This window comes from Daphnia magna, unplaced genomic scaffold, assembly GCF_020631705.1.
Source record: "Daphnia magna isolate NIES unplaced genomic scaffold, ASM2063170v1.1 Dm_contigs200, whole genome shotgun sequence".
Classification (NCBI taxonomy): domain Eukaryota; kingdom Metazoa; phylum Arthropoda; class Branchiopoda; order Diplostraca; family Daphniidae; genus Daphnia; species Daphnia magna.
The window spans coordinates 43773-70772 of record NW_025533172.1 but is presented as its reverse complement, the minus strand read 5'-3'; the positions used below and the strand labels follow the sequence as shown (position 1 = coordinate 70772).

The 27000-nt window shown below is 42.4% G+C and overlaps 1 protein-coding gene across 1 annotated transcript in view; it reads left to right on the top strand.

Moving 5' to 3' along the window:
* Window positions 1-27000, top strand: part of LOC123467590 (homeobox protein cut-like) — a gene marked incomplete at its 5' end in the record, with an annotated part of 86109 nt that overhangs the window by 51093 nt on the left and 8016 nt on the right. Inside the window, 5 exon segments of the mRNA XM_045167460.1 lie at window positions 1501-1689; window positions 9665-9846; window positions 11098-11312; window positions 11890-13230; window positions 26557-26717. Coding sequence (XP_045023395.1) covers window positions 1501-1689; window positions 9665-9846; window positions 11098-11312; window positions 11890-13230; window positions 26557-26717 — 2088 coding nt within the window.

Here is a 27000-nt window from a genome sequence, read left to right as displayed (position 1 = left end):
TTTTTTCTTCTGTAGTCGATGCGTCGATTGATCTGACCGCCATCTTTTCATCCAATTGACCTTCTCTTCGCTCCCTTTTTTTTTTTCTTTCTTTCTTATTTTCTTTTTTATTGATATCTATCTGTTTGCCCGTCTATTTGATCCTATTCCCCAAACGGCAGCTTCTTCCCGACCTCGTAAATATCCGCAGAGTTCCGTACGCTTCTTGTCGTACTCTCTCTCTCTCTCTCTCTCGCATTTCATTTTCTCGATTGATTACGAACCAGGGATGTTTCAATTACCGAACAAAATTATTCGATTCAGAATCGGATGTCGTTGGAGCGTCAGTTTTCATTGGCCACCAACTTCCTGGAAAAGAAACAACAAACATTTAGGGCGATGGGAAATATGTTGGGATAAATGTTTCCGAGAATGGTTTCACGATGGTTCGATTTTATTTTTAATTTTTTTTTTTTTACTTCTTCCATGGATGGCATCACACATGATTTTGATTGGTTCGGTAGACAAAAAGAAATGATATTTATTTATATATATATATTTATTTTTAAAATCTCTCTTGTTCCTGCGGTTGCCGCTGTTGCCGCTATTGTTCAATGAAATTCACGCACCACATGTTGCGCGCTCCCGACCGCGCACGCGTTTCCCCCTTTCATTCTCTCGTGTGTCTTTTAGCCCTCAATTTTTGCGTGTACACGTTTCTTCCTCTACTTTTTATTTCGTGAAATTCAGCATTAAGAGAAAACAACAACAACAAAAAAAAGAGACGAACGGAACCCGCATCTATCGCCGCTAATGGTGCGGTTAATTGAAACGCGGGCCCGTCCGATAAAGAAAGAAACAGAGCCTCACTTTACTCATTTTAGCAGTTCACGATGAAATCCCGCAACAAATTCGTTCGCTATATTATCGTTTAAAAAATAAAAAAAGGAGACGACCTTTCTGGCTGACCCTTTCACGACGAATCGACCTCCGTGGCGTCTGCGTGTATGTTATTTGATCCCGATGAGGGGTGTATGTGTCGTGATGTTGCCCTTCCGTGAATGAGGACCCCTGCGCCAACGGCCTATGAAGAGAAAGTGAGGGGTTGATGGGGGAGGAGAAGAATAATGGGTAGCAATTGACTTCTTGTGACAGGAAGGTGGGGCCCGGATGGTTTACCGCAACAATTGTAGAGCCCCCGATATTTTTGTTGCGGCCGTGTTGAGCGCGTCAGAGAGCTCGGGTTCAATCAAATCCCGCGGCCTTTGGTCTCTTTGACGAAGTGGACCGCAAAACAACAAAAAAATGAATTGAAAGAAAAATCTGTGGGTTGACGTGAACGGGAGGGAAAGAATATGATTGCACGGGGGCATTTTCGGTTAATTGAATTTTGAAAGTGCAGCGTTTTAAATTCCATTATCGTATATTTCTTGTTGTCTATCCATTGGAAATTTTCGTGTGCGGTTTCCCCCCACCCTCTAATGTCACGACATTTATTATTTATTTTCTGTTTGGTTGCAGCGTGCTGTTTTGGCCGAAAAGGAATTGTCTGTCCTCAAAGAGCAATTTGAGAGAGCTGAAGACAGCAGCAAGCGGCAGCGGCTTAGCAGCGATCAGGCCAATGAAGCTCCACCTCCACCCAACATGGACACGCCCCTCGACGTGATGGGCAGACCTTCATTACTCGAACTAGCCGCCAAGGAAAAAGAGGTAAGCGCAATCAATCAATCGGTCAATCACGAACAACAAAAAAAATACTGACACTATCTCTCTATGTTTATCAAAAACGTTTTCGACTAGACGAGTTTTTATTTTTATTCTTTCTGTCTCATTTCTTGGACGGGAAAGAGCGGGGGGGGGGTCTCGTTTTTTTTTGCTAATTACAAAAAATGGAATGGAAATTTCTTCTGACCGTTTTCTGTAATTTGAGATATGAAGTTCATCGACTCAATCAAAAATTCCATCTGTTTTTTTTTTTTATGTTTTTTTATTTTTGTCATTAAATTAACAACCCCCCCATGAAACTTGGAAGAAATTCCAATCCGAATTAAAAATCCAGCTGGTACTTTTTTTTTTTCCCTCAAAGTTTTCCATCGTGATTGCGTTTGTTTCATTCTTATTTAAATGAAACAAAAAACAAAAAAAACTAGAGAATAAAATAAAAAAATAAATAAAAAAAGAGGGAGAGCAGCGATTAGGGTTGGCAGTGCAGAGGGCGCGCGATCTCTCGTTTTTTTCCCCCCTCCTAACACTGGACTAACTTTGTCCCGCCGAGAATTGGATTGCCGATCGTCTAAAGCGATACTGCTCGATATATATAGACACACACACGCACACACACAACAGACGATGCAGCGACAATAGCAACGGAGCAAAAAGCCAAGGCTCAAAAAGGCCCGGCACCGAGATTGAGTCTTTGGCGCAGTGTAAACTGAGTGGGTGGGTGGTGGGGGGGTCGGGTGCGTTTTAGGCAGTGTGTGTTGTAACTTTAATTAAAGCCGCTTTGTATGCGAGGAATCCCGAAGTGTCTCTCCCCCCCTCCTTTTTTTTTCGCCTCCCTCTTCTTCCTTTTCTTTTACTGCTGGAGCCGACCCATGGGATAGGAGGGGGGAGAAAATAAGAGTTTTGCTCGTTGCTCTTCATCGGCCCTCACGACGCCGTCCCGAATGCTCCCCCCTTCTTTCCTCCCCCTCCCCCGCTCTCTTTCCACCCTTTTCGTTCATTGCCCTATGTGTGCCAAGCGACCCGATACCGATGCCGAGCTTCTTTCCTACTGATGTTTCACTCCTACTACACGACTACTACTACTACTACTCCCAATAATCAATATGCAATGGCAATCCGAGCTCTACATACACACACACACACACTATGCATATCAGCCAGGCTCTTTGCCTCTCACTCTTCTTTCTTTTTTCAACTGGCAAGGCCCTCCTTCCTCCTGTTATTCAACCAAATCTATCAGGGGAATTACTACGTAAAACTCACAATAAACCCTCTTCTTCCGCCGTTTGTCCTTTTTTTTTGGTTTTTCTTTTTAAACAAAAATGCATATTTCTAGCTACCCCACACTATATGTGTGTGTGTGTGTCTATGATCACACGACACACAGACGTCAAGAGCGTGGAGTGGGCCTTGTTCTTAGTCGTTTTTGTTGTGCGTGTGTGTCTCTTATATCGGTTGATCCATCCATCCCATTCAGTTTGCTGTTTTTCCCCCTTCTCTCTCTCCCTCTCCCTGTGTGTGTGTCTCCATCGTACGCATAATTCCATGTCTCGCGTGGGCCAGTCAGGCGGACCATATGTTTGGACGCACTTTGCATTTGGGCTAATCAATAACACACACACACAAGTTCCTTCTTTTATTCTTCTGCTTTGAATGCGATTGCGTCTGTTTTCCACGACACAGACGTGTTCCATGTCGCAAACGGATCTGTCCGTACCATTTGAACTATGAATGTCTGTTTTTTTATATTTTTAGGGTGGGTATAGTAGCATCCGGGGTTACAGAGGACGAACCCAATGCTGATTAATTTTTTTTAGAGTAAAAGGTTGAAAATGTGTTTTTTTTTTGTCCCGTAATTTTTATGGATATAAATGTACAATGCACGAAGATCGGCGCAACTGAAGACGGCCAGGATTTATTGACTTGTTTGGCGGTGGATATTAGAAACAGACGCAAAAAAGTGGGGGGGGTTGGAAAGAAGAAGAAGAGAAGTCGATAGTGGGTCGAGCTTGTAATATCCAATTGGCTGGAGGGTGTGTATATTGGCGTTCTTAATTCTCTTACATGCGCCACACGTAGATCATACAGACACACAGACACACATTTTTTTTTTTTGGGTGTGGTCTCCGGTAAACACCCAGACCTCCCTTCTCGCTCGCTGGTGTCGATCTAATATTCGCCCCGTCCTTTCTATATATACATATTACTGCACATATTTTTGTTTCCATATTCATCAAACAATGGCATAACTAAAAGAGAAAAAAAAAAGGGAACAAATGAAAATATGTGTGTGGGGGGATGGCGTGGAGTCCGTCGGGCGCACGGCATTGCTCGTCCCTCATTTCCAAACCCTCCCATCCATCGCAGACACTGTGTATGTGTATATATCGTATCCATCTATTTTTACTATCCATCTATCTAGTAGCCGGAATAGATCGTCGACTCGATACGTATCGTGTCGCAGCCAATTTTCCGATTGCGGGATGGGGGAGAGAAAACAAAGTAGCCGATGACAATCGGACCTTTCTAAGAATTTCGTTGTTAAAAAAAAAAAGTATGGTTCCGGTAAATTTAAAAGAAATTTGCATAATTGAGAAAAAAAAATCATTTCCCGCTGTGATACGAATCGCAATCGACTCGCAATCGTTATAGGGTTCATGTTTAAAGAGATAAGACGGGCGTACAAGTTTAAATATTTAAAAAAAAAAAAGGGAATCGGGGAATTTTTTTGAGGTTTTTTTGGTACGTTATGTTTTGTTTGATTTGTTTTATGTCACGCACTCGTTAACTTTGCCTAACGTCCGTTACATTCTTCTTGTTCTTTTTATTTTTGGTCCGTACTGGAAAATATGGCACCTGACCAGCAAATATCGCTCATCGTCGTCTAATTGTCAACTCTCACTTTTCTATCTCTGTGTGTGTGTGTGACTGTTGATTTTTTTCATTATCGCACTCGAAATGAGCGTGGCACAGCACCGACGGCAAACAACTTTTTCCTTCGTGTTTTCTGACGCTGGGCGAATGAATTTGACGCCTTGGCGTTAAAAGTTGAAACTCGTTTCAACTTGAACCAACGACGGACCATCTGTCCCATTTATTTTATTTTCAATAGTTAACGAGGGTTGTCGAATTTGTTGTATTGGGCGTCGTTTCTCGTTTGTTTTTTTTGTTTTTTTCCTTTCGGCTCGCAGTTTGTTGGTCATTTTGATGGACGCCACGCACATTACGAACAACCGAGAAACTCGACACATTTCTGCTGTTCTTTCGAACTAAACCGATGAAACAACAGACGAATCCAAAAATCAGCTGATGGACGAAAATATTCGTGTCACTTTATTCGTCTATGCGACGCCCCCCCATCCGTGATGATCATTTGGGTTTTTAAAAATAAAAAGAGACGGACAAAATAGAATTGGGTGTAGAGCAGGAACTGTCCCATCAGTGGGGCTGAAACTGTGGGGGGGGGGATAGAGCCCGGCGGTTGTTGATCATTCCTTAGAGAAGCTCTCTCTCTCTCTCTCTCTCTCCCTGCCCGTCTCTCTCTCTCTTTTTTTTGTTAACTAGTATGTGTGAGTTATAGGCGTCGAAACGGAAAAGGAGTGTCATCCTCTCTATCTTCTGCCATATTGACTGGGATGTGAAGTTCTTTTTTTTTTTTGTCGATGGCCATGTCCCTCTTTTGGGCCGGCCATGATGATGATGATGACGGATGACTTTGGTGTGTGTGTGTGTGTCATTTTCATCAAATTTCTGTTCCCTATCAAAAACTCGCATTTTTTTTGTTTGTTGTTCATCCCTCACTCGGCTAGAAGGGGCGACAAAATTCGAGTCCAGCTCCAAAGTAATATTACCCAATATGCAGCCCCACCCTTTTATTTTTTATTATTATTATTTTTTTTTTTAGGTGACTCCACACCCTTTTTCTCTTCGTTGCTTACGTTAGGGAATTTAACCCGTTTCTGTTTTAAAGAACGAAATGAACGATGCCAATGTTTGAATTATAATTTTTTATTTTTCAGCGCATATGTGAATCGTGTCGTTGCATATGTTGCCGACCTTCCGATATGTTTTCTCCGATGGAAAACGAAAATAACGAGGAAATATTTCCATTTCTTTTTTTTTTTTGTGACTTGACTCTGAAATGAAATATCATCGCTGTTGTAATATTTATTTATATTTTGATGCATGTGTATGTGGACAAAGTCATGCGTCAGTCTTAAAAAGATTGCCAGTCCATTTCTTTTTTATTTTTTATTTCAAAAAACAGAAAAAGAAAAAGAGGCAAAATAAGATTGAAACCGAAGAAGACCCAATGGGTTTGTTGTCGGGTGGGAGGTGGAAGGTTAGTAGCTTTGCTTGTAGGCTCTTAGATTTTGTTTCTTTTGCCTCCCCTCTCTCTTTTTTTTCCTTTCCTAGTAGTCCCGAAAGGGAGAGCGTGATAATATACGAGTTATGTAAAACACACAGAAGTCCTTTAAAGAAAATAAAGGGGGGGAAGAAGGGGAATTTGAATTTGAATTTTTTTTCATCGGTTTGAATGGTTGGGCCGATAAATCAGGTGATGGGGTACCCGACAGAAAAGGGTGGACTGCAACATTTCAACCGTTCGTGTTTGTTTCAATTTTGCGTTTCCATTGTTTTTCGATCGGCTTTTGCCTTCTTCTTTCATTTGTTTACTTTTGCGGCAAGACCTCCTTTTTGTGTTGTTGTTGTTGTTTCTGGTTTTGCCGCAAGCCTCAAAGCACAAAAACAACAAGCAAACGGCGGTGTTTTCAAATAAACGGAATGCCTCGAAACGATTTCGAGTTTATTCCCGCTGCTTTCGATCGACGAGAAATCTGCACTTTTGGTGCCCACATTTGTATTTGTTTATTTTAGATTTTATTTTTATTTTTATTTTTTTCTGATTTCATTTGCTAGTTTTTATTTATTTGATTTGATTTCGACTTGTTTTGCTTTTCGGGAGAGAAGCAGCGCTCATTGCTCCGCGTAATTTCTCCTTCTCTCGCTTGTTGTACACAAGTTATAGCTCGTAACTTAGCTCACATATAAATTTCAAAAAGAACTGGCAAGGCTCTTGTGTGCAAGGGAGAAGGTCTTTTTGGCGACTGCCGCGCGCAACTGCAACGAAAGGGGAAATTCACTGTGACCGACCGGCAGTCACGTACCGATATACACACATGCATACGATACTGTACACACAACCTAACGTGAACACACAGAAACAGTTTTAGAAAAAGAGAAAAGCTATTTAACTACTGGCCGTTATAATAATCATTAGAGATCGAGCCAAGGGTTTTTTTTTTTTTTTTTCTTTTTGAAAACGACTTGACTTGTACGGTTGTAAATCACATAATTGATTTTCCACAAAAAAACTGGAGAGAGAGAGAGAGAGAGAAAAAACACAGTTGTAAAGTTAGCGTAGTTGGGCGTTTAAGCTGCTACACCATATACCTGAGACGGGCCCACTGATAGAGAGATCTTTGTATCCACACATTTTAGTTTTTCGAAGCTTTTTCCTTTTAATGTCTTGTAACAAAAAAAAAAAGGAAATATTCTACTTAAAATCGGATGATTGTGGGAATCATTTTTTTTTCTTCTTCTTTTTTTTTAAAGTAATTTTAAGCTCTTTAAATTACAGCCATAACTAAGCCATATAGATGAAATGCAACAAATCTGGAAGGTTTCTCTCTTTTTCTTTTCTTTCCCCCCCTCCCAGTAAGTGACACTTTAGCGGCCGGAATGCATCCGGCCATCGTAATCCGAAGCAGCTACGATTCGGTGGTGTCTTGGCGCAAAGTTAATGGCCCCAACGATTTTCGAGACAGTCAGAATGGGTGGGGGGTAGTCCGTGAAAATGGTCAAAACACGGCAGCCGGAATGAAAGGGGGGGAAGAAAAAACGAAACGAGAGTCTATAGATATAACCAACAACTATATTGACTTTGGGTGTGCATTTATATATATATATATCTATCTCTTTCTTTCTTTGTTGTTGTGTAACAATCGGTCGGAAGAGCTAAAAGTAGCCGATAGCAGAAAAAAAAAAACTCTTTTTTTGGATGGGAGACTATAACTTTGAAGAAGAAGAAGAAGATAAAAAAACTAACTCGCCTCTCTGTGGGTTAGTCTTGTTCTTCGTGATCTCTTTCTTGTTTGTTTTTTGTGTTGTAACGTTGGTCGATTCCCGACCGAAAAAAAAATAAAAAGAAAGCTGCGGTAGCCGGTCTATTTCGGTTGTTCTTCCTCCCTGTGCCGACCACCACACCAACAGCAACCGCCTCCTTTTATTGGAGTTTTCCGTTTGGTGCAGCAAAACAGAAAGAAAAAGAGAAAAAGTTCTCAATGCTCGTTCCATTTTGCCTGCTTTTTTAAACGTCTCTTTATATTTATACACAAGTGTGTGTGTGTGTGTGTGTGAGAGAGAGGGATGGGGGGGGATAGAGCACCGCAGCCGCATAGCATCGATGAATAGCTTCACTCCGCCCGTCTTTCTCTTTTGTTTGCTCTTGTTCTTGGCTTTTTCTTATATACCCCCGTCACGCGGTGGTTTTTCTTTCGGGACGAACTCCCGCACGATCCTCATCTTTTTTTTCGCACAGCTTCAATCTTCCCCAACCCACCCCGTGCGCCGGACAATGCATCCAAGGCGCTGTGCGAGGCCGGATTCCATTTCATTCTTTTGATTAGAACTTGAGCTCTATTAGAGGGCTCTATATCCCGCAAATGTCCATTCGTTCGTTTTTTGTTTTTTTTTTATGATGGGGGCGTAACAAATGAAAAATTGAGAGGGGGAATTATTTCATTTTTATTCTTAATTTCAATTAAACGTTAATGACAAATTTTGAATATATTGAAAGCTTGGACGCCCGTATATATCAAATTCAATTCACGACCCATTTTTTCTGTGTGTGTGTGTGTGTGTGTGCACCACTCGAGAATCAATTACAATGAATTTTTCTTTTCTTTTTTCTTATCCATAATTACTGGAGTCTACTATTAAATTTTTTTTAACAGCTCTCCAAAATGTACGTTAATGGTAGTTTAATTTCAGAAATGTGGAGTGATTTTACATTTTCTCTCGGGATAGGAAAGAGAACAGGGTTTTTTGTGTGTGTCTGTGTGTTGAACTTTTGAACGCTGTTTCACGAACGTGTTGCCTCAATTGCCCCTGCTGTCAATCCTCTCTCTTTCCCTTAAATTTCATCCTTTTTTTCCCCCTTAAATTCAAAGACGATTTGATATGCAAAAAAGAAAAAAGAGCATTCGATAAAGAAAATATAGAAAAAGCCAAACCCTGTTTCATTTTTTTTAAAACAGGAAAGAGGGTGGGGGGCTTGTGGTGGAATCTTTCTATTTTTTACTTACAAATGATCACACACACACACACACACAGCTCTCAATGGTGTATGTGTGGAAAGCGAGAAAAAAAACGGCTGTTTTTAACCTCGACGTGACTCCCGCCCGACTACGTTGGTTACACACACCACGCATCTACTGACCTCCCCCACCACACCGCAACAACCCCCAATCGAAAAAAGGGCGACCCTCTTGTAAGTTACAACCGTCAACATGACCGAAAAAGAAGAGAAAAACGATCACGCTCAATGTTTCCATTGTTTTTTAATAACTTGATGGCTGCTGCCCCTGCCCTTTCTTACACCGAAACCTACGGCGTAATTTTTTCTTTTTTTCTTTTCTTCTTCTTCTTCTTCTTTTAGTCTTGTTTTGTTTTTTATTATCCCATTTCGTTGCCATTTCATCCGGTTTTTGTTGGGAACCCATCAACTTGTCGTCGCTTTCGAAACGAATCACAGAGAACGTCATCGACTGTGCGATAGAGAGGAGGTTTACATTTGTAACTGCGTCTTCGTATCATGTAGAACTTTGGAGACGTTAGAATGTCTAGTGTCGATTGTTTTCATTTGTAAAAATCGTTCGTTTTTAATTGGATGAAACAGGTTCAGACATTGATCGAGGACGTACAGAAATTGCAGTCGACGTTGAACCAGTTGCGCGAATCATCTGCTCGCCAATTGTCGAATTTCGAAGAAGAACTGCAGGTGCGCGGTCGGCACATTCAGCGATTGGAAGCTCAACTCGAAGCGCAAAAAGACTACCAGGAAATCCGGCGCGAACTCAGGTAACCACATGAACTAATTGTCTTTTCCCCGTGACTCGTCTTGTTATTCCTTGCATCTTTTTCCCTCTTGCTTCCTTCTTCTTATTTTTTTATTTTTGATCTCTAATTCCTTTTGATTCGAACGTATCAATAGCCTCTTGACACAAGCAATCGATCTGATCCCTCTCCCCTTCTCCCTGTATACCGGATCTTGCTATTGTATTTAGTCGTCGTCAAGGATGTCGACAGAACACAGAAACGTAAGAACAAAGGAAGAGGAACAGTCTGTCGTGGGGAAAGAAAAAGAAGAAAAAAAAAAACCACATCTATTTTCTTCCGATACGTATCGATTTTTGAAGCCGTAAATATGTCGCCCTCGTTCGAGACCCCCGCGATGACAACGACAGTAGAATATTCCTCATTGTATTTGTGGGTAGTAGAGGCAAAGAGGGGGGGGGATTTAAACAGAAGGAAAGAGAGAAAGAAGAAGAAGAAGAAAAAAATAATGTGCGCTTGAAATATTTACGTCTTCCTCTCTATTAGGCCGGCATTGCGGCTGGAGAGAGCCATCAGTCGTTGTATAGCTTGCTTTACTCTTTGAAAGAAAAAAAATATATAAGAAATGGGAGGGAGAAGACGAAAGAGAAGAGGGGAAGGGGGGGGGGTCTAATATATATATGTGATATGTAAGCGGATCATGCAAATAGCTCTCTCTCTCTCTGCCTGCATTGCCTATATGTTCAATATGAATGCGGCCAGGCTGGGGTGGGTTTGTGAGCTCCGGTTGTGCGGCTGTTTTCTTCCGTCTCTGTGTTATGCAGCTCTTGAAGAGATCCGATTGATCCGCGTACGGGTCTCTGGATGCATTTCGTCGAAAAAAGAAATACAATTGCTTTGGAAAATATTGTAAGCTCGCGATCGTACATCACTAGCCTCCAATTGCCTTTCGATCTTTTGGCCTTGTCCGTTTATTTGGGTACTTGTGGGTGGTTTTTCTGTGCACAGCATCTTGGGTTGTGTATATTTATAAACTAGGAGCTTTAGATTTCCCTTCTCCATTTGGCTTTTTAATAGGGCGATGCGTTTTTGTTTTTATCTCTTTTTCTTTTTTGGAAGAATCTCGTTTAATTACACGGTCGATTGACTCCTGTCACTCTGGACGATGGCTATCCCAAATCGAGTCCCTTTTTCCTCTCTGTGTGTGTGTGTGTGGGTAAATGATGAGGTTGACGTGCTGATTCTGATTCTTTTCTCTCGAAAATTCAACGGCAGTATCTTGAAATCGATCGAGTTCCCGCACCTGTCGTCGACCGTTGACGACGAAGAGGAGGACGAGCGTCGCGAAGACACTGCCAAGAAATCGGACAAAGTATCCACTTCCGCATTAGCTGGCGGTAACAAACCGTTAGAGGTCTTGCTGCTGGAACGCAATAAAGCTCTCCAGTCGGAGAACACGGCGCTCAAAGTCGCCAACAGTGAGCTGCAAGGTAAGCGCCCCCCCCTCTCTTTTGCTTTATTATTGCCCCCGTTCAATTTGCACCGATATCCGCACAACTCCCCCATCACCTTCCCTACCCCTCCTGCCCCCTCCCGAAAACAGAAAAAAGAACAAAAAATTCACAATTTTTCATTTGATAATCATCTTGTTGTGCATTTGTTAAAGCTTGAAGGTAAACGTGCGACCCTTTTTCTGGCCAAAAAAGGACTCGCTTCGCAACCTTATTTTTGTATCTACTTCTTTGTTGCTCTTTTTGAATTGCTGAACGGATGTTGACGCGCTTCCCGTTGATGTTTTTTTTCGCGCGTGCTCATCTTATTTTCCCATCGCGGAATACGAAATTCTCCTCCTTTTCAGCGTGTTATTCCTCCAACAATCAAATCTCCTCTCCCCCTCTCGACTTTTCAAAAAACAAAACAAAAATCCCCAAAATCGGTTGAGTATTTGCTCGTAAATCTGGCGACACTGGTTGCTTATCCACTCTCTCTCTCTCTCTCTGTCTCTGTCTCACTCTCACTCTGGAACATTCCCGAAATCGTCTGAATCAACAACAACAACAACAATAGGAGAAGAAGAAAAAACAGTGACACTTCCGTTGGAAGAAACATCACCTCCATCACCTCCGCCTTCGTCTTCCTCGTCGGCATCGCCCGGTCCGGCCGCCTTGTCTTCCAGCGACGCCATCGACGCCGGTACGGCCAACGACAACAACAACAAGAGCAAGACGACAGATTGCCAAGGCGATCATTCTGCGAGCAACAACAATAACAACAACGACGACGACGAAGACGACGACGACATGCCATCGTCGACGCGACTCGGTTTGAACAGCCCGATGGCGGCGGCGGCGGCAGCAGCTGCGGCGGCCGCGTCGGCATCGGTCGGCGCTCACGTCGGTCCACCCCCTCCGTTTTCGCCTTTCGTCGGCGCAGTTTCCGCCTCCGGTCTGATGGGTCCGCGACACTTGCCGCCCGTCTTCCACCCCGTTTTGGGCGGACTCGGATCGCTCGGACATTTCTTCAACGAAGACATGCTGCTCCACTGGCGGCGATCGCTCGAAGCTTCCATGTTGAGCCATCACCATCAGCAGCAGCAGCAATTACAGCAACAGCAACAACAGCAGCAACAGCAGCAAGAGCGACGCTTGACGTCGCCCGATCGCGCCAGAGCCTCCAGTCCCGGCAGCGACAACGGTGTTGAGGAAAACAGCAGCAGCTTGTTCGGCCAGCGGACGCCGACGAGAACGACGACGACGGCCGACGGGCCGTCCACTACGCCAACTAACGCACCCAGATGTCCGTCTACGCCGAGCGGCCAGCAGGGGCAGCAAGTCAACACATCGACGCCTAATTCATGCGGTATTACCACTCTACCCGGCTGGCCTAGCTGGGAAGATTCGCACCTTGCCCGGCTTCAACAGGAATTCATCAGCCGAGGTGGCGTTTATCCAGGTTTCGGCGGGCCGGGCAGCGTCAACAGCCTGGCTGGTGGTGCCGGCCTAGGCAATGGTAGCCTGGACGGTGGCGACGGACCGTCAGCGGCGGCGCTGGCCTCGCTGATGTCCCTTCCCGAAGGTTTGACGTCGTTGTTGGCCAAGAGCAACCCGCTCGAGGCCCGTCTGCAGGAGATGCTGCGCGCCACGATGGAGCGCTACGCCAGCCAAGCGCTGGACACGTTGGCCATTTCGCGCGGCGTCCGCGAGCTCCTGTCCATGCACAACATCGGCCAGCGTCTCTTCGCCAAGTTCGTGCTCGGCTTATCGCAAGGCACCGTCTCCGAGCTGCTCTCCAAACCGAAGCCGTGGGACAAGCTGACGGAGAAGGGCCGCGATTCCTATCGCAAAATGCACGCCTGGGCATGCGACGAGGCCGCCATTTTGCTCCTCAAGTCCCTCATTCCACGCAAAGGTAGGAAGCCCCTTACAAAATATCTTCCGGATTGATTTTAAACTTTTTGAAAAAAGAAAAGAAAAGAAAAACGATGATCAACGTGCGTCATTTGGTTTTGGCCCCGAGTACCGGCAATGGCTTTTCGCGCATCATCAATCAGGGCGGCTTCTTAATATATTGTATGTATTCGATGAATATGAGCATCGATTATATTTTGAAACTCGCAGCGACGGTGGCTGTACCGAAAGTTGGCCTATAGAAAAATTTCCTCTTCTCTTTTTTTTTTCAAACGAAAATATGAGAAGACACGGCGAATGAGAAATGGGAAAGTTTTGAAGGCTGAAAAAAAAAAAAAAGTCATTAGTCGCCGATGAATCTGATCCAATTAATGAAAGCGACAGCGGTGGTTCTTCTTAGGCTTCTTTTCCAACGTCGTTGGCTATCGATTCGAGCCGCTTTGTGGAGCGCGATCGTCGTGTTTTTTTTAGAATGTTCGTCAATATGCAAACATGGACGCGTGTGCGTAACGAGTAGAAAATCACCAAGAAAAAAAAAAAAGCTCTTCGTGCCATCGCAAGGCCGTCGAGACGGCCAATGGTGACACAGACGGGCAGTTTTTTTTTTTTTCTCCTTTATAGGCCAGTCAGATTCTTTAATTTTTCTCTCTCTCTCTTCTAACTTCCAACTTGTTGTCAATTCAGCTCAAGGCATTCCGACCCAAACCAAAGCCGAGCCCTTTTGGCTTCTCTCTTTGCTTGATGATTAATCATCCACGATGGAGGAGATTACCATCACAGGTTGTCTACGTGTGTGTGTTTCACATAGCCCTACTAGTGCGTATGTATAAGGGGGAGAGGAAGAGCGTAGCATTAGGAAGAAGCAGAAGGCAGGCGGGGAGGCCAGGTGTGCGGCAGCAACCCACTGTCACTACTGTTACAGGTTAAATGTTGTCATTCCGACTCGGCTATATATTTTATGCCGCCAACCGCATCCTGGTGTTTCATTTCGTTCTTTTTTTTTTTTTTTTTTTTCTTTTTTCTATTTATTTTTTATTTTATTTTTTTTTTAACGGAATTCATTTGAATAAAATGTTGAAGAATGAAAACAAAAAGGCATACGAGACTCGGGGAAAGATGGAACATTTTGTTTTGTTTTTTGTTTTTTTCCTCGCATTGTGGGACGAGTTCCAAGTCTTGTGTACCATTGCCTTCAGCCTCGGTATGCAAACCTTCAAATAGATTTTAAAAAACTAAAAAAAATGAACAACGTTGATGATTTTTTATTAGCCGGAATATTGCCCAGTTTAGACTTTTTCATTTGCTTTTATTTTGTTTTCTGTTTAGTTTTATTTTACGCCTCTACCGAGATACTTCCACACAAACAAAAAAATCTCTAATGAAGTGATGAGGCACGCAGTTGACAAGTTACATCGTTCCGAGGACTCTCAGAGGCCAACATAAAAGGAGGGCTAAAAAAGAAAAGAAAAGAAGGTCGATTGGTAAAAATGCGTTGTTATTAGTCTCTCCTTATGTCTGATCTCTTTCTCGTTTGGGAAACTGTCAGGAAAGAAAAAGAAAAAGCCTCTTTTTCTCTTGGAAGACGGACAATCTTCACGTGTTTTCTCGTTTGCTCGTCATTCCCTGTCGCTCTTTGAATAACGGGGACAGAGTTAGGGGGCCTCGGTGATATTGACAAGCCATCAAGAGAGAGAGAAAGAAAAGAAAAGAAATAAAAATTTTCGAAAGGGAGGCTTGGATTCTTTTGCGGTGTTGTCTTCCCATCACGTCCCATTCAAATTGGGCGACTGGCCTTGTTTAGTTTTTTTTGTCTTCCGACTTTTCTGACGGTACCATCTGTGCAAGGACTTGAGACAGGAGGACCAAAAGTTGTTTGATTTTCTTTTTGGGTGTCCTTCATGCCTATTTTTATTTTTATTTATTTTATTATTTTCCACAGTTGAGATGGAGAAGAAAAAAGAAAGAAAAACTAGTCCCCCTTCTTACTAGTAGCTTTTGTCAAACCGCTGATGATTTGAGGCCCTTTCGGAATCAGGAGAGTGGTGTAGTGGATGGTGCCGGGTCGCTCATGTTTCACGGTCCCACAGAAACACGGCATTTCTCTCCCTTCTGTCCGTCTTCTCTTTCTCTCTCATTCGTATAGTTTAAAGCCTGTCATTTCTGTCGGACAAGATCTGATACGACTTTTGGGAGTCCCTCTTATTTTTTATTTTTTTTTTAAACTTGCGTCTATACCTTGTCTCTGTCACACACTCACACACAGCTTGGTATTCATAGTCATTTTCCCCCCATTTTTTTGTTTTTTTTTCTTTTTTCTCCCTCCTTCTTGTCTTGTCCCGATATTTCATTAGAAGAATTCTTGATATTTCTTTAGCGAGGGAATCTTGGCCGAACAAAATGAGCGTTTTTGATTGGATCTGTCCCCCTTTTTTTTTCTTTTGGTTTTCCTTCTGGATTTTTCCTTAACGCCACGGTCCCGTAATCTTTTTCTAACTCGTATATATATCGATGCGTGTTGCAACGTTGGGGCTATAAAGGAAGAATGTTACGGTAGTACGGCTACTTACTGGACGTTCTCCATCATCCTGTGAAGTATGTTTTTACTTGTGAAAGAATATAAGAATTATTTTTTTAAAAAGAAGAAGAAGCCGCAAGACTGCGTCAGTCAACCTGAACGCCATTCATCGGGAGGACCGTGAGCGTGCGTGTTTGCCATATACTCGCTCGACCTTTTGTGGTTTTTCACATTTTTTTTCTTTCTTGCTGTTTCTCGATAGAGCAGATGTCGTTTTCTCATCGTTTCAAAAGTCTAACGTTCGAAGAAGGCCGATGTATTGAGAGGGGGGGCACTCACTCGCATGTGGCTCGAGGTTTACCTGAAACGCGGTAATTATAAGCCCATTATTCCGTTGTGAAGCAATGGAGTGAAGAGATAAGAAGTCTACAAAGAGAGAGAGAGAGCTGTGTTGTGTGGATGACTTATCGGTCGTATTCAACGGCTGACTGGGCAAGCGCCCAGCACACACACACACACACACACACAAAAAAAAAACAACCTGTTGCGATCGTCTTTTTCTAAGAGTACGCTCTTACAAAATTGTTGCGCTCTTGATGTTTTTTGGTCTAGACGGGAAGGGAAATGAAACGAGGAGGCAACATATATTGCTATAGATTATAGGTATAGCGAAAGGATTTTCACTTGTTTTAGGTTTTTTTAGTTTTTTTTTGTGGGCTGTGTGGGTTGGGCTTTCCCGATTGTTCCGTCTCTTTTTCGTAAACACAGGGCAGAAAAAGCAAAAAAAAAAAAAAGGGGGATGGGGGACCAAGAACGATAATATAGAGCGCCCAGAGGGAGCAGTCATTCTTATGCATCCATGGGTTGTACGTACAAGAGTTGTCTTGCATTTATTTCTCCATTTTTTTTTTCTCGTTTGATTTACCTGCCACTTTTTTTTTTTTTTTTTTAACCTCTTCTCACGCGTTGGTTCATAAAAAAAAGGGGGGAGCAATCAAAATTTGCTGAGAACGATCTGAAAACGATGCAAAACTAAATAAGGAGGTGAAGGGGGGAGCCGAAAATATCAGAAATGAAAAATGATTGACCGCTGCCAGACACACACATTTTCGGTATTTTCAGTCAAAAGAGCTTTGCCTTTGCAGGACATTATTTCGTGCTCCTTCTATTGTGGGGTACATGCAGCACAAAGAGACACACGCACACACATCAGTCGGCGCTCTGGTGCTCTCTTGGTCGACTGGTTTCAACCATTCTTCTTTTATTTTGTTAAAGTTAAAAAAATAATAATAATAATAAATAAAAAAGTGCCAGTCAAACCGCTAATCACTGCCGTGTTTGTGTGGTGACTCCATGATCTTAAACCCCTCCCCACTTTTTTTTTCTTCTTCTTCTTCCAATGGCAATGCCACTTTTGTGTTTGATGCAATCATTTCCGAATGGTTTTTTGCCCTTGTTCGGGTAATAACTTTTCGAGAAAGAGATGAAAATAAAGAGCGATTGAACCAGAACCACAAGAGCTACCACACTATCACCGCATTCGAAGCACACACACACACAAACACACACATACAAAAAAAAGGGGCAATAAGAAGAGGGGGAAAAAGAAATCATCATCATAATAATAATAACAAGAAGAAGAAGAAGAAGAAGAAGAGATGGAAGATGAGGACGACCTCTCAGTGTGTAGAGGTGGCGGGAGGGTTTGTGCCGTTTCGTTTGGCTCCGTCGAATTCTCCCACGGTCAAACCTTCATTCGCCCGCTCGATGAAGCAACTCTTTTTCTTCTTTATTTTTAATGCTCCCGGCAGCATTTGACTATCGACCCACACTATGATATTATTATCTCTCCTTCTTACCTGCAACTCTTTTATCCGAATGTGTTCTCTTTATTTCTGCTGGAGAAGAAGTTATACTTATTATACATCGTTTAAAATATCTGGAATAAAGACGCCGGGAGGCCGCAAGCCCCGCCTTTACCCCCATCATTTTATTTTTGTTTTTTTTTTTTTTTTGCCGTTGTTGTTGCTTTCGTTCCTCTCCATCATCATCATCATCATCACCTGGCGACCGGTATGCCCGAGCCAGTCTACGTGTCGTGCCCGCTTATGGAACGGAAATGAAGCTTTATTACTCTTGCACCCGTCGAATTGGTAGTACAACAAAAAGAAAAAGGGGGGAAAAATACCAGCGGTAAAAACGAAACGAAGTCCCGCCAAACCGCAAAGGGGGTCTTCGTGATCGTCTGTTATACACACACACACACACACACCCAAAAAGAACCAATTTGAAAAAAACAGTCGGCTGGCGATTTGCGACTCGTAGCGCCAAAGCAAAAAAACAAAAATAAAAGGGGGAATGAAAATTCAAATAAAACTAATAAAAATGGAGAGAGAGAAAAAAGGCGAGGGGGGGGGGGACACATTTATATAATAAATGGCTGGCAGCATTGCCAGCGGGAGTCAACAAAACACACAATAGCCACAAAAAAATAATCGACTATGAGAAAAAGAAAAAAGGAAAGAGAGAGACTGTCAAAGAAGAAGAGTAACACGGACCCATTATCTCTTTGCTTTTCCCTTTTTTTAAAATATATATATATATAGTCTGTGTTACCCTTCTTCTTTTTTTTTTTGTGTTTTAATAGACGTGATTGCATCGAAGGTGAACAATCGCATCGCTCCTGCAGGGCATTTTCAACAACAAAAAATCCAGTAGATCAACAGGTCTCGACCTGGACTGGCGGCTGTGTGTAATAGCGGTAGGAGTAGTCAAGTCGATTATTTTGTCCGTCGCCAATCGACTCTCGAGGGCAACTGGTGGCGGCACTGGTCTCACGTTCTTGTTCGTTGGGGGGTCATGGCGCGCCGTCGTGAGACGGGCAGACGGCGGACGAGAGAGTAGAAGGAGAACGGATCGAACGGATGCACGTATTGGTGACGCCCATGTCCATCATCATCAACTTCTTAGAAACGAAAAATGACAGCAGCACTATCATTGCGCTTTGCAGGAAGCACCACTTGACTTTCTTCTTCTTCTTCTTTTGATGATGATGGGGGGGAGGGATCGATTCTATTTTGTTTCTAATGAAACGAGACATCGACTATTGGGGCGCCAGTACGCTCCGTCGGTCAAGCGCATCCTCATCTCGTCGTGCGTTCGTGTATCTTTGTATTTGACCCATCATTTTTTGCGTCTTTTATTTGTGAAAAATGGTGGTCTATCGGGATTCTTTTATTTCCTTGTCCATCTAGATTTTTGTCCTTCCTTTTCGTAAGGAGGAGAAAGATTTGTTTTTCTTGTGCGAGTTGGTTGACTTGTGATATACTTGCATCTTCATCCCGGATGACGTCAGTTTCGATGTCGTCGTGCGGGACAATAGGCATCCAAGCTGTGCGCGTCGCACACCTTTTGTCGGCGTCGATTAACTTTGTTGGCCCCTATTTTCGTTCTCTACTTCACTTGTTTTCCGCTCGTTTTTTTTCTTTTCTTTTTCCAACATCGTTCCTACTAGCCGATGCGCAACTGTTTTTGTTGGCTAAGAAACTTTAAAAGAGACACCGCCGCCGCCTTATGTCTTCATTTTTTCTTTTTCTTTTGTTGGCGATGAAGGAAAATAAAAATAAAAATAATTATTTTTAACACAAAAAAATGCGCGTCGAACAAGAAAATCCCCGAGAGAGACGGGAGTTAAAAGGGAGAGAGTTGGGGGAGATCAAGGTAGCTTTTGTTATGAACCGACCGAGAAGAAAATGTGGGAGCCGATAGATGAAGATATCCCACCGCCAAGACACACGCGTGCGTTCTATATGTTGAGGTGGCGGCGTCGGTATCTTTTTCGTTTGTTAATCACCTTTTGTTGTCCCCATCATCTTTTATTCCTCCCCCCCACCCAATTCCTTTCTTGTTTCCCACAAGGTAAATATATCGGCAGCCCCCACCACACAGCAGCAGCTCCTATCGTTTCGTTTTGTTTTTTATTGTCGTCATTATCCGAAGAAATGCGCGGGCTCGTAGAAAGAAAAAAGCGTCTTTTTTTTACATTTTTTTTTATAAATTCTTGTTACAACTGACGATGAAGACATTGTCGTTTCGCGGTCCCAGAGAAGTCGAAGTCGGCGGCCAAACAAAAAAAGAAAAACGGGAGACCTAAACACTCCAGGAAATGAGTTCTAATCAAATGATGATTACTCTTTTCTTTTCTTTTGTCGAGCAACTGTTTGCTACTTAAATTGTATCAGCCGAAGTGTGCGCTGCCTTTTGGTAATTATGAAAAAGAGAGAAAAAAAAAAAAAGGGCCGTTAAAAGTTGGCCGCCGCCAGCCATGGATCTCGATCCATCTTGTTCCGTTTTGCATGCGATTCTTTCTTGTGTATGCCCAAGTGATGGTGGTACCCTCTTTTATCTTGTAAAGAAATAAAAGGGTGGGACGAAAGAGGGGCGGCTTGATTGGGTCTCTGGCGTCGTCTAGTTAGGCCGCGTCGATGATGATGAGCGCCGATAAAAACAGATGAAAATAAGTAGAGGACGAGAGTCTCTGTCGTCGTATCAAACGGATGCAAAACTTAGAAAGCCCCGCGCTCTCCTATTTCCAAGTGTGTGTAACTGTGTGTGTGTGTGTGTGTAGTCAGCGGGGGAAGGGGTTTAATCAAGGATTCGCTTTTTCTGCGCCGCCGACATGTCGGGGAGTTTACCAAAAGTCTTGCATTTGACTATCAGCCGCCCGGTTTTCTGCTCGCAAATGGCATCCGTCCATCTTGTATAAGCCGTGCAAATATCCAAAAGAGTCAAATCAAAAGAAGAAGAAGAAGAAAAGTTTGCTTCTCCTTGTCCTATACTGTTGAGGGTATCATCAAAATGAAGCTCGTTCTTCTTTTTGCTGCTCTTTTTTTCTTCTTCTTCTAAACCCGTTATCCCGATCTCAATAGCGGCGTGAGCGGGGAACGGTTGGTTCCGTCTTCTCCAATCAGGGTCCATCTTAATGAACAAACTTTTTCTTTTTTTCTGTTCTCTTGGCCTTTTTATTGAAGAGGGGAAATCTAAAGAAAAAGAGAAACGATGTTATGCGTTCAGAAAACTCCGAATCGGATGACAGAACCAACAATGGCGACCTGATCTGCATATTGCCAAACTCCCCACGGCCCGTCGCTCAGGCCGGCGTCTTCCCTTTTTTTTTCTTTTCTTTCCCTTTTTAGCATCCGGCTCACTTCATCTTCTTTATAAGGAGATGGAAAAGAAAAGATATATATACTTTGAATAAGACGGCGCGGTCAGATCCCTTTAGAGGGGCAGTGTCAATAATTACAAATCAGAAAGAAAAGAGAATCGAGAAAAAGTTCAATCCTCTACCGCGATCTATTCGGATCTTATCCTCTTACTTTCGTTAGCCTTGTAATCTACGACGACACAAAAAATTTAAAGAAAAGTTAGTTCCGTGTCCTTTTTCTCCGTTCATTGAGATCTAGACAAGACCCTACTGAACTCGCCATTATGGTCGTCTTTCTCTTTTTGGTTGGGGCCTTGCTGTTTCCTGCCACTAACATCGTCCAGTTTAAGAAGAGATTGGGGTTTTCTTCCATGAAAAATTCAAGAAGAAACAAAGCCGATCAGTCATTTCCATATCCGCAATAAGAAGAGAAAAGGAAATGATGCGCTTTTTTGTTTTTGTTTTCAGAAACATTTGAAACATTTACAAGTTGCGCTCGTCGTCTATAAATACGTAATTAGACAGTGCGAGTGGGTTTGGTCATTTGGTTATGTGGCGATCTGTTAAGCCTCTTAACGAACACATGTGAAACACATCTCTCTTTTTTTCGATCTCGTAATGCCCTGAAATCTTTATGCGCTCTGGGGTGTCGGTTCTATTTGCCCCTTCCTTTGTGTGTCTGTTTATTTATGTTCTTGTTTCTTTTCCCGCTGCCTACTTGTTTCTCTCTCTCTTTCTCTCTCTCTCTCGGGGATGGCCTTTTTTGATATTTACCTTGTTTTGTTTCTAATTCGAAAGACGACGTATCTTTCGTCTTTCCTTTAGCGGCCGCTGAAAGAGTCATTTGCCGCCAATCGCAGTGACATGTTCATCCAATCAATCGCGTCACATGCGCAACGTCAAATAACCAACTTAACACACACACACACACGCTCGTTCGTAGAACGAGAGAAAGAGAGAACAGGAAAGAAAGGACGGAAGATGTTGTCAGGCTCATCGGCGCAATCCGCACCCTGGATTCTCCAGAACGGGATATATTTGGATCAGTTTCCCATTTTTGAAAAAAGAAAATGAAATTCTTTTTCTTTCTTCACGCTGGTTGTTGTTGTTGTTGTTGTTGTTGGGACGAATAGTAGCGTTAGAAAATCCCCCAAAAAAATGTTTTTAATTTTATTTGATTTTCGCTTGTCACTCGGGAAAAAGGCGGACACGCATTCCCGGCCATCTCATAGACTCATTCTCGATAGTTTGTGGTGTATGTTGTTTCGGTGGGGGGAAAAAGAAAGAAACGCGTCAGATGTTTGCGTTTTTGTTTCTTTCTCCGTTGAAGGGGGGAGGTCGTCGGTAGTTGTCCTATTGGATACTGTGCCCTGGTGGCAACTCGCCGAGCTCCGCGGGAGGATTTAAATTTAGCTACTAGCCGTTGAGCTGAGAGATATTTATTCCTCCATCTTTTTTGTTTTGTTTTGTTTTTTCTCACTTTGCGTATTTCGCTCTTTTTTTTTTTAAGTCGTTTTCATTTCTGTTGCGCCAGTAGGAAGGCGAGAAGCCTCTCGGATCGAGAGAGAGGAGGCTTCAAAAAATCAAAGAGACGACATGACTGACAAAGAAAAGTCTACAACAAACAGTTGGGGCTAGTAATTGTTGAAACTGTGAGAGGGTTAAAGACAAGCAGTTGACGATAGCAACAGCACAGCAACAGCCACGACGGTCACAATATCAAAAAAAAAAAATCAAATCAAAATGTGCAAGTGCGTCACTAGCTGTTAACCAGTCAACTGTTAAGCTCAATGGATCTCAAGGTCTCGACAGCTGTGGCCATTGTATACAATCGTCAACAATAATTAGTCCGTATTTTTTTTCTTTCACCCTTTGCCTTCCTGCCTGTTGCTTAATATACCTGGAATCGGTCGTCCGTAACTCGCTAATTCTATCGATATTACCCGAGAGCTATGAAAGACGTCAAAGTGAAAGTCATCGGTGACATAGCCGAAATGAGAAAAAAAAATTCAAATGACGTAACAGACTTATTTGGCAACGCCGTCGATTGTCATCCATCCGAAGGTTAACACAAAAGCATAATGGCGACACACCACCCACAATAAAGAAATTATGATTTTTTTTGGTTTAGTCTTGACGTGAAATTCCGCCATTTTTGATTTCCCTCTTTTGTTTCGCCTTTCTTTTTTTTTTCCCTTCCTCTCTATCGGCGTGTAATCTAAGATTGATTCAACAATTGAACGATCGCTTATGGAAGAGACTCCCGAAGACGTGGAAAAAAAAATTCCCAGCCGCAGCGCTCAGTTTCGGCCAACTCAACGTAGAGACGGTGGGAAAAACAGCTGCCGGTCGTGTCGATTTCCCCGACTGTTTGGATTTTGTGTGTGCGGTTTGTGGTGGGCCTTTCTGATGTTGTGTCATCCCCGTGACGTTTCCGTTGTATGTTCGATTGTTGGTAAACGCGCCGTTCACAAAAGAAACTATAGGAGAACATAATCAATGCAATTACAGCGACATTTGCGCTTAATCGAGGTACTACATTATCAATCGTTTTTCGTTTTTTTCTCTTTCTACGTAATAACGGCTCTTTACTTTAGTATCTGCTATTTCATAGGAAACAAACCATTCAATTCTCTCTTTTTTTTCACCATTCATTTCTGATTATTCATTGATCCGTTTTTGTTTTGTTTTTTTCTTATTTGGGTGACCCGTTTAAGAGACAATTTTTTTGTTTCTCTGCCACTAGCTCTCATTTATTTTAAAATAATGTGAATGAAAAAAAAAAGGGAGGATATATATTTGTTATATATAAATGATTAAAAGAGAAAGAGACGGTGAAAAAATAAAAATGGAAGAAAAGAATAAACTGCCGGCAATGAGAGCGCCGCTATGCGAATGAAAGGGGGATTTGCTTTGGAATTTCAGCTTTTTTTCCTTTTTTAATGATCATTACTCGTTTTGTGTAAGGAGCGAGAACACGAAAAAAAAAAAACGGAGAAAGAGGGAAAGCAGCTGGAATTGTTAAAATTTAGCTTTGAAAAAAAAAGTGGAAAGAAAGAGATTAGAATCTCACCGGAAACAGGGTGTGGTTTTTTATTTTTATTTGCAATTCCGCCTCTCCATTCTTGTCATCGACGTCGGTGACGGTTATTTATTTATTTTTTTTTCCTCTCTTTTATTATTACTCTCTATTTTCTCTTTCTGTTTTGTTGCGTGGTTTGTCATTGCACAAAAGGGGGACATTTAAACAAAACAAAACAAAAATACGAAAGACCCAAATGACAAACTTCTACTAAGAAAAATCTCTAGTCCCAAATTAGATGAGGGTCACATCGGGGGAAGAAAAAAACGATGTGGACGACGATGCGTTCTGTCATGTTTCACACGCTATACATCCTGCGGGAAAGCAAATGATAGAACCTCCTTTGGGCTCTTCTTTTTCGGTGAGGGCTAATTCTCCTTCTTCAGGAGCCCTAGCAGACCTCTCGCTGTGTATGTTTTTTATCTTTGTCGACTTCTTTTTTCTTTTTTCTTGCTTGTTTGCTAGCGTTTTATGCTACTGTAGCTCAAATCAGTAGTAACCCTAAGGGGAGAAAAAAATAAAAAAACGAAAAGAAGGTGATGAATGGTTTCGGCACGGCACTGCTCTCATTAACGACTTATCATCCCTCGGGGACTTTAAGCGCCGCGGTCGATTTTTTTTTCTTCTTTGCGTGAGATTTTACGACGTGAGATACGACGAGCGACGGATGAATTAAAAGAAAAATCCATTTCTTTTCAAATTTTTTTTTTTTTTCGCAATGAAATTCGATATTGACTTGAAATTGTGACGTCATCGAAGGCTTCTGTTGAAATGTGTTGAAATCCTAATGGGCAAACGGGGGGAAAGAGAGAAAATGAAAACAGCCATCAAATTAAAATTGTTTGATTATCGAAACAAGAAGCGATGATTTCATCGCATGGCGACCTCGTTATAAAGCCCTTACAAATACACGATTTGCGGTCGTGTGTGTGTGTGTGTATATAGATGGAAGATGGACGGAGTGAGATGAGAGGGAAGAGGGAGGAAAGACGGGCGAGTTGAGAAAGGCATGTGACATGATGATGATCCGGGGTGGCGGCGGCGGCGGCGGGTCCTAATGGGCACTCCCGCAACATCAAACCGCGATGGCATTCGTCAAAAGTTGGCGGTAACGTTTGGACGAATGGAAAACAAACGATCCGCTCTGCCAGCGGTTGTTTTTGATTATTACCAGACTTTTTAAAATTTTCTTCTTCTTTTTCCGGATGATGTGGCCAATTGTCCTCAACGGCAGCATAGTTTGAATACCTCTAACCAATTAGAAAATCTCGATCGGGTCGGTGACATTTTGTGGGGGATTCAAAACAAAACAAAAAACGAAAACGACGTTCAAAACAGGAAGCCAAATGCCATCATCGTCGTAAATGATTTGAGGCCTCGAGGGTTTTCTTCAGCGCTGCGGGACTGGCGCCATGTTTGAATATCTCGGCTGTGTTTTTTTCTAGCACCATAGATCTTGTTTTGTTTTATTTTTTTTTTTTGTTGTTTTCGGATCAATGTTTTTGAAGTCATCGCCTTCTTTTCTGTACCTCTTACTCATTACGCGCTTCATATCAAATCAAGTTCTTCAATTTCATTTTTTTTTTCCTTCTTCCACTTCGATTCCCGCTCTTGCCCGGCAGCCAAAAAGTTCTATTTCAAGGCCGGCAGCCCGAGACGACAAACGCAGAAGGAGGAAAAGAGAGAGAGAGAGAGAGATGGATGTTTGACGTTTCATCATCCATCATCTCTCCAGCTGTCTCTCTATCTTCTCCTTTTTCTTCTTCTTCTTATCTCTCCCTCTTTTTTTTTCTTTTTTACCTTATTTATATCCACATGTGTTCGTTTTCCCACTTTTTAAATGTTGAAGAACTCTGAAAAGAGATTTCACTATCGTAATAACGTTTGAAACACACAGACACCCCCTTTAAAAAAAAAAGAAAAAGGCCAGTAGTTAATATCGGGTATAAACTATAACATCTTTGAAATGTCGGTAGGAGAAAATATAATGCGAAGAAAAGGAACCCGCAAAAAAAAAAAAATAAATAACAAAATAGGGAAAAGAAAGTGGCCCGCAGTACAGTCACGCTCTGTGGAACTGTTTCCATTCCTCATTCGTACGTTCATTTTTTGTTTTTTCATGGTGTCTTTCATCTACTAGAGATTTATCCATCTATTTTTTTGTGTTCCCCTATCTATCTCACATCTGTGTAATGTGGGGCAGATATAATAATAATAAAAAGAAAAAAAACAAAAAGAATAGACAGCGGCCATATCCCCTTCACTGACTAGTGTGCCGGTCCAGTCAACTCATTGATCAAACTCTCTCGTTGACGCCTGGTCGCTTGATCTCACGCTTCAATGGCTTTTTTCTTAGATATATACTACACACACACATATATATATATATATTTTATGATCATCGTCGAGTTGTGAAACGGACGGACGTGTAATTTAGAATGAGACAACGCCGTGTAATTATCGCTGGAAAAAAACTGACATTCGTATCCTTCAATTTTTGTTTCTGTTTTTTTGTTTTATTCAGGAAAAGAAACCGGGGGATCGTCAGTAGCGACCAAGACGGAAGAGAGCGCCGTTACCGAGGAACGCATCGCCCACATCCTGCACGAAGCCAGCGCCGCTCTACGGGCGCAACAAGTCGACGATTCGGGTAGCGACGAGAGCAAACCGCCCAGCCAAACACAGGTACAATTCAAAATAACAGGGTATCGTGTAAAGAAAAAGAGCGAAGACAGCCACTTACGGCATGGCCCATTAAAAATTGGAAGTTGACAAACAAGTTGGAATTCAATAGAAAAAACAAAAGAGAAGTCGATTTGTGTGTGTGTGTGTCGAGTCTTTTGAAACTGCCCCCGCTAGTACTATATACTTAGTATAGCCGCCTATGGCGTTTGGAGAACATCTGCTTGTTGGAGCAGTGCAATAGGAGAAGAAGAGAAAATATCCTTATATATTAGATCGACGCCCG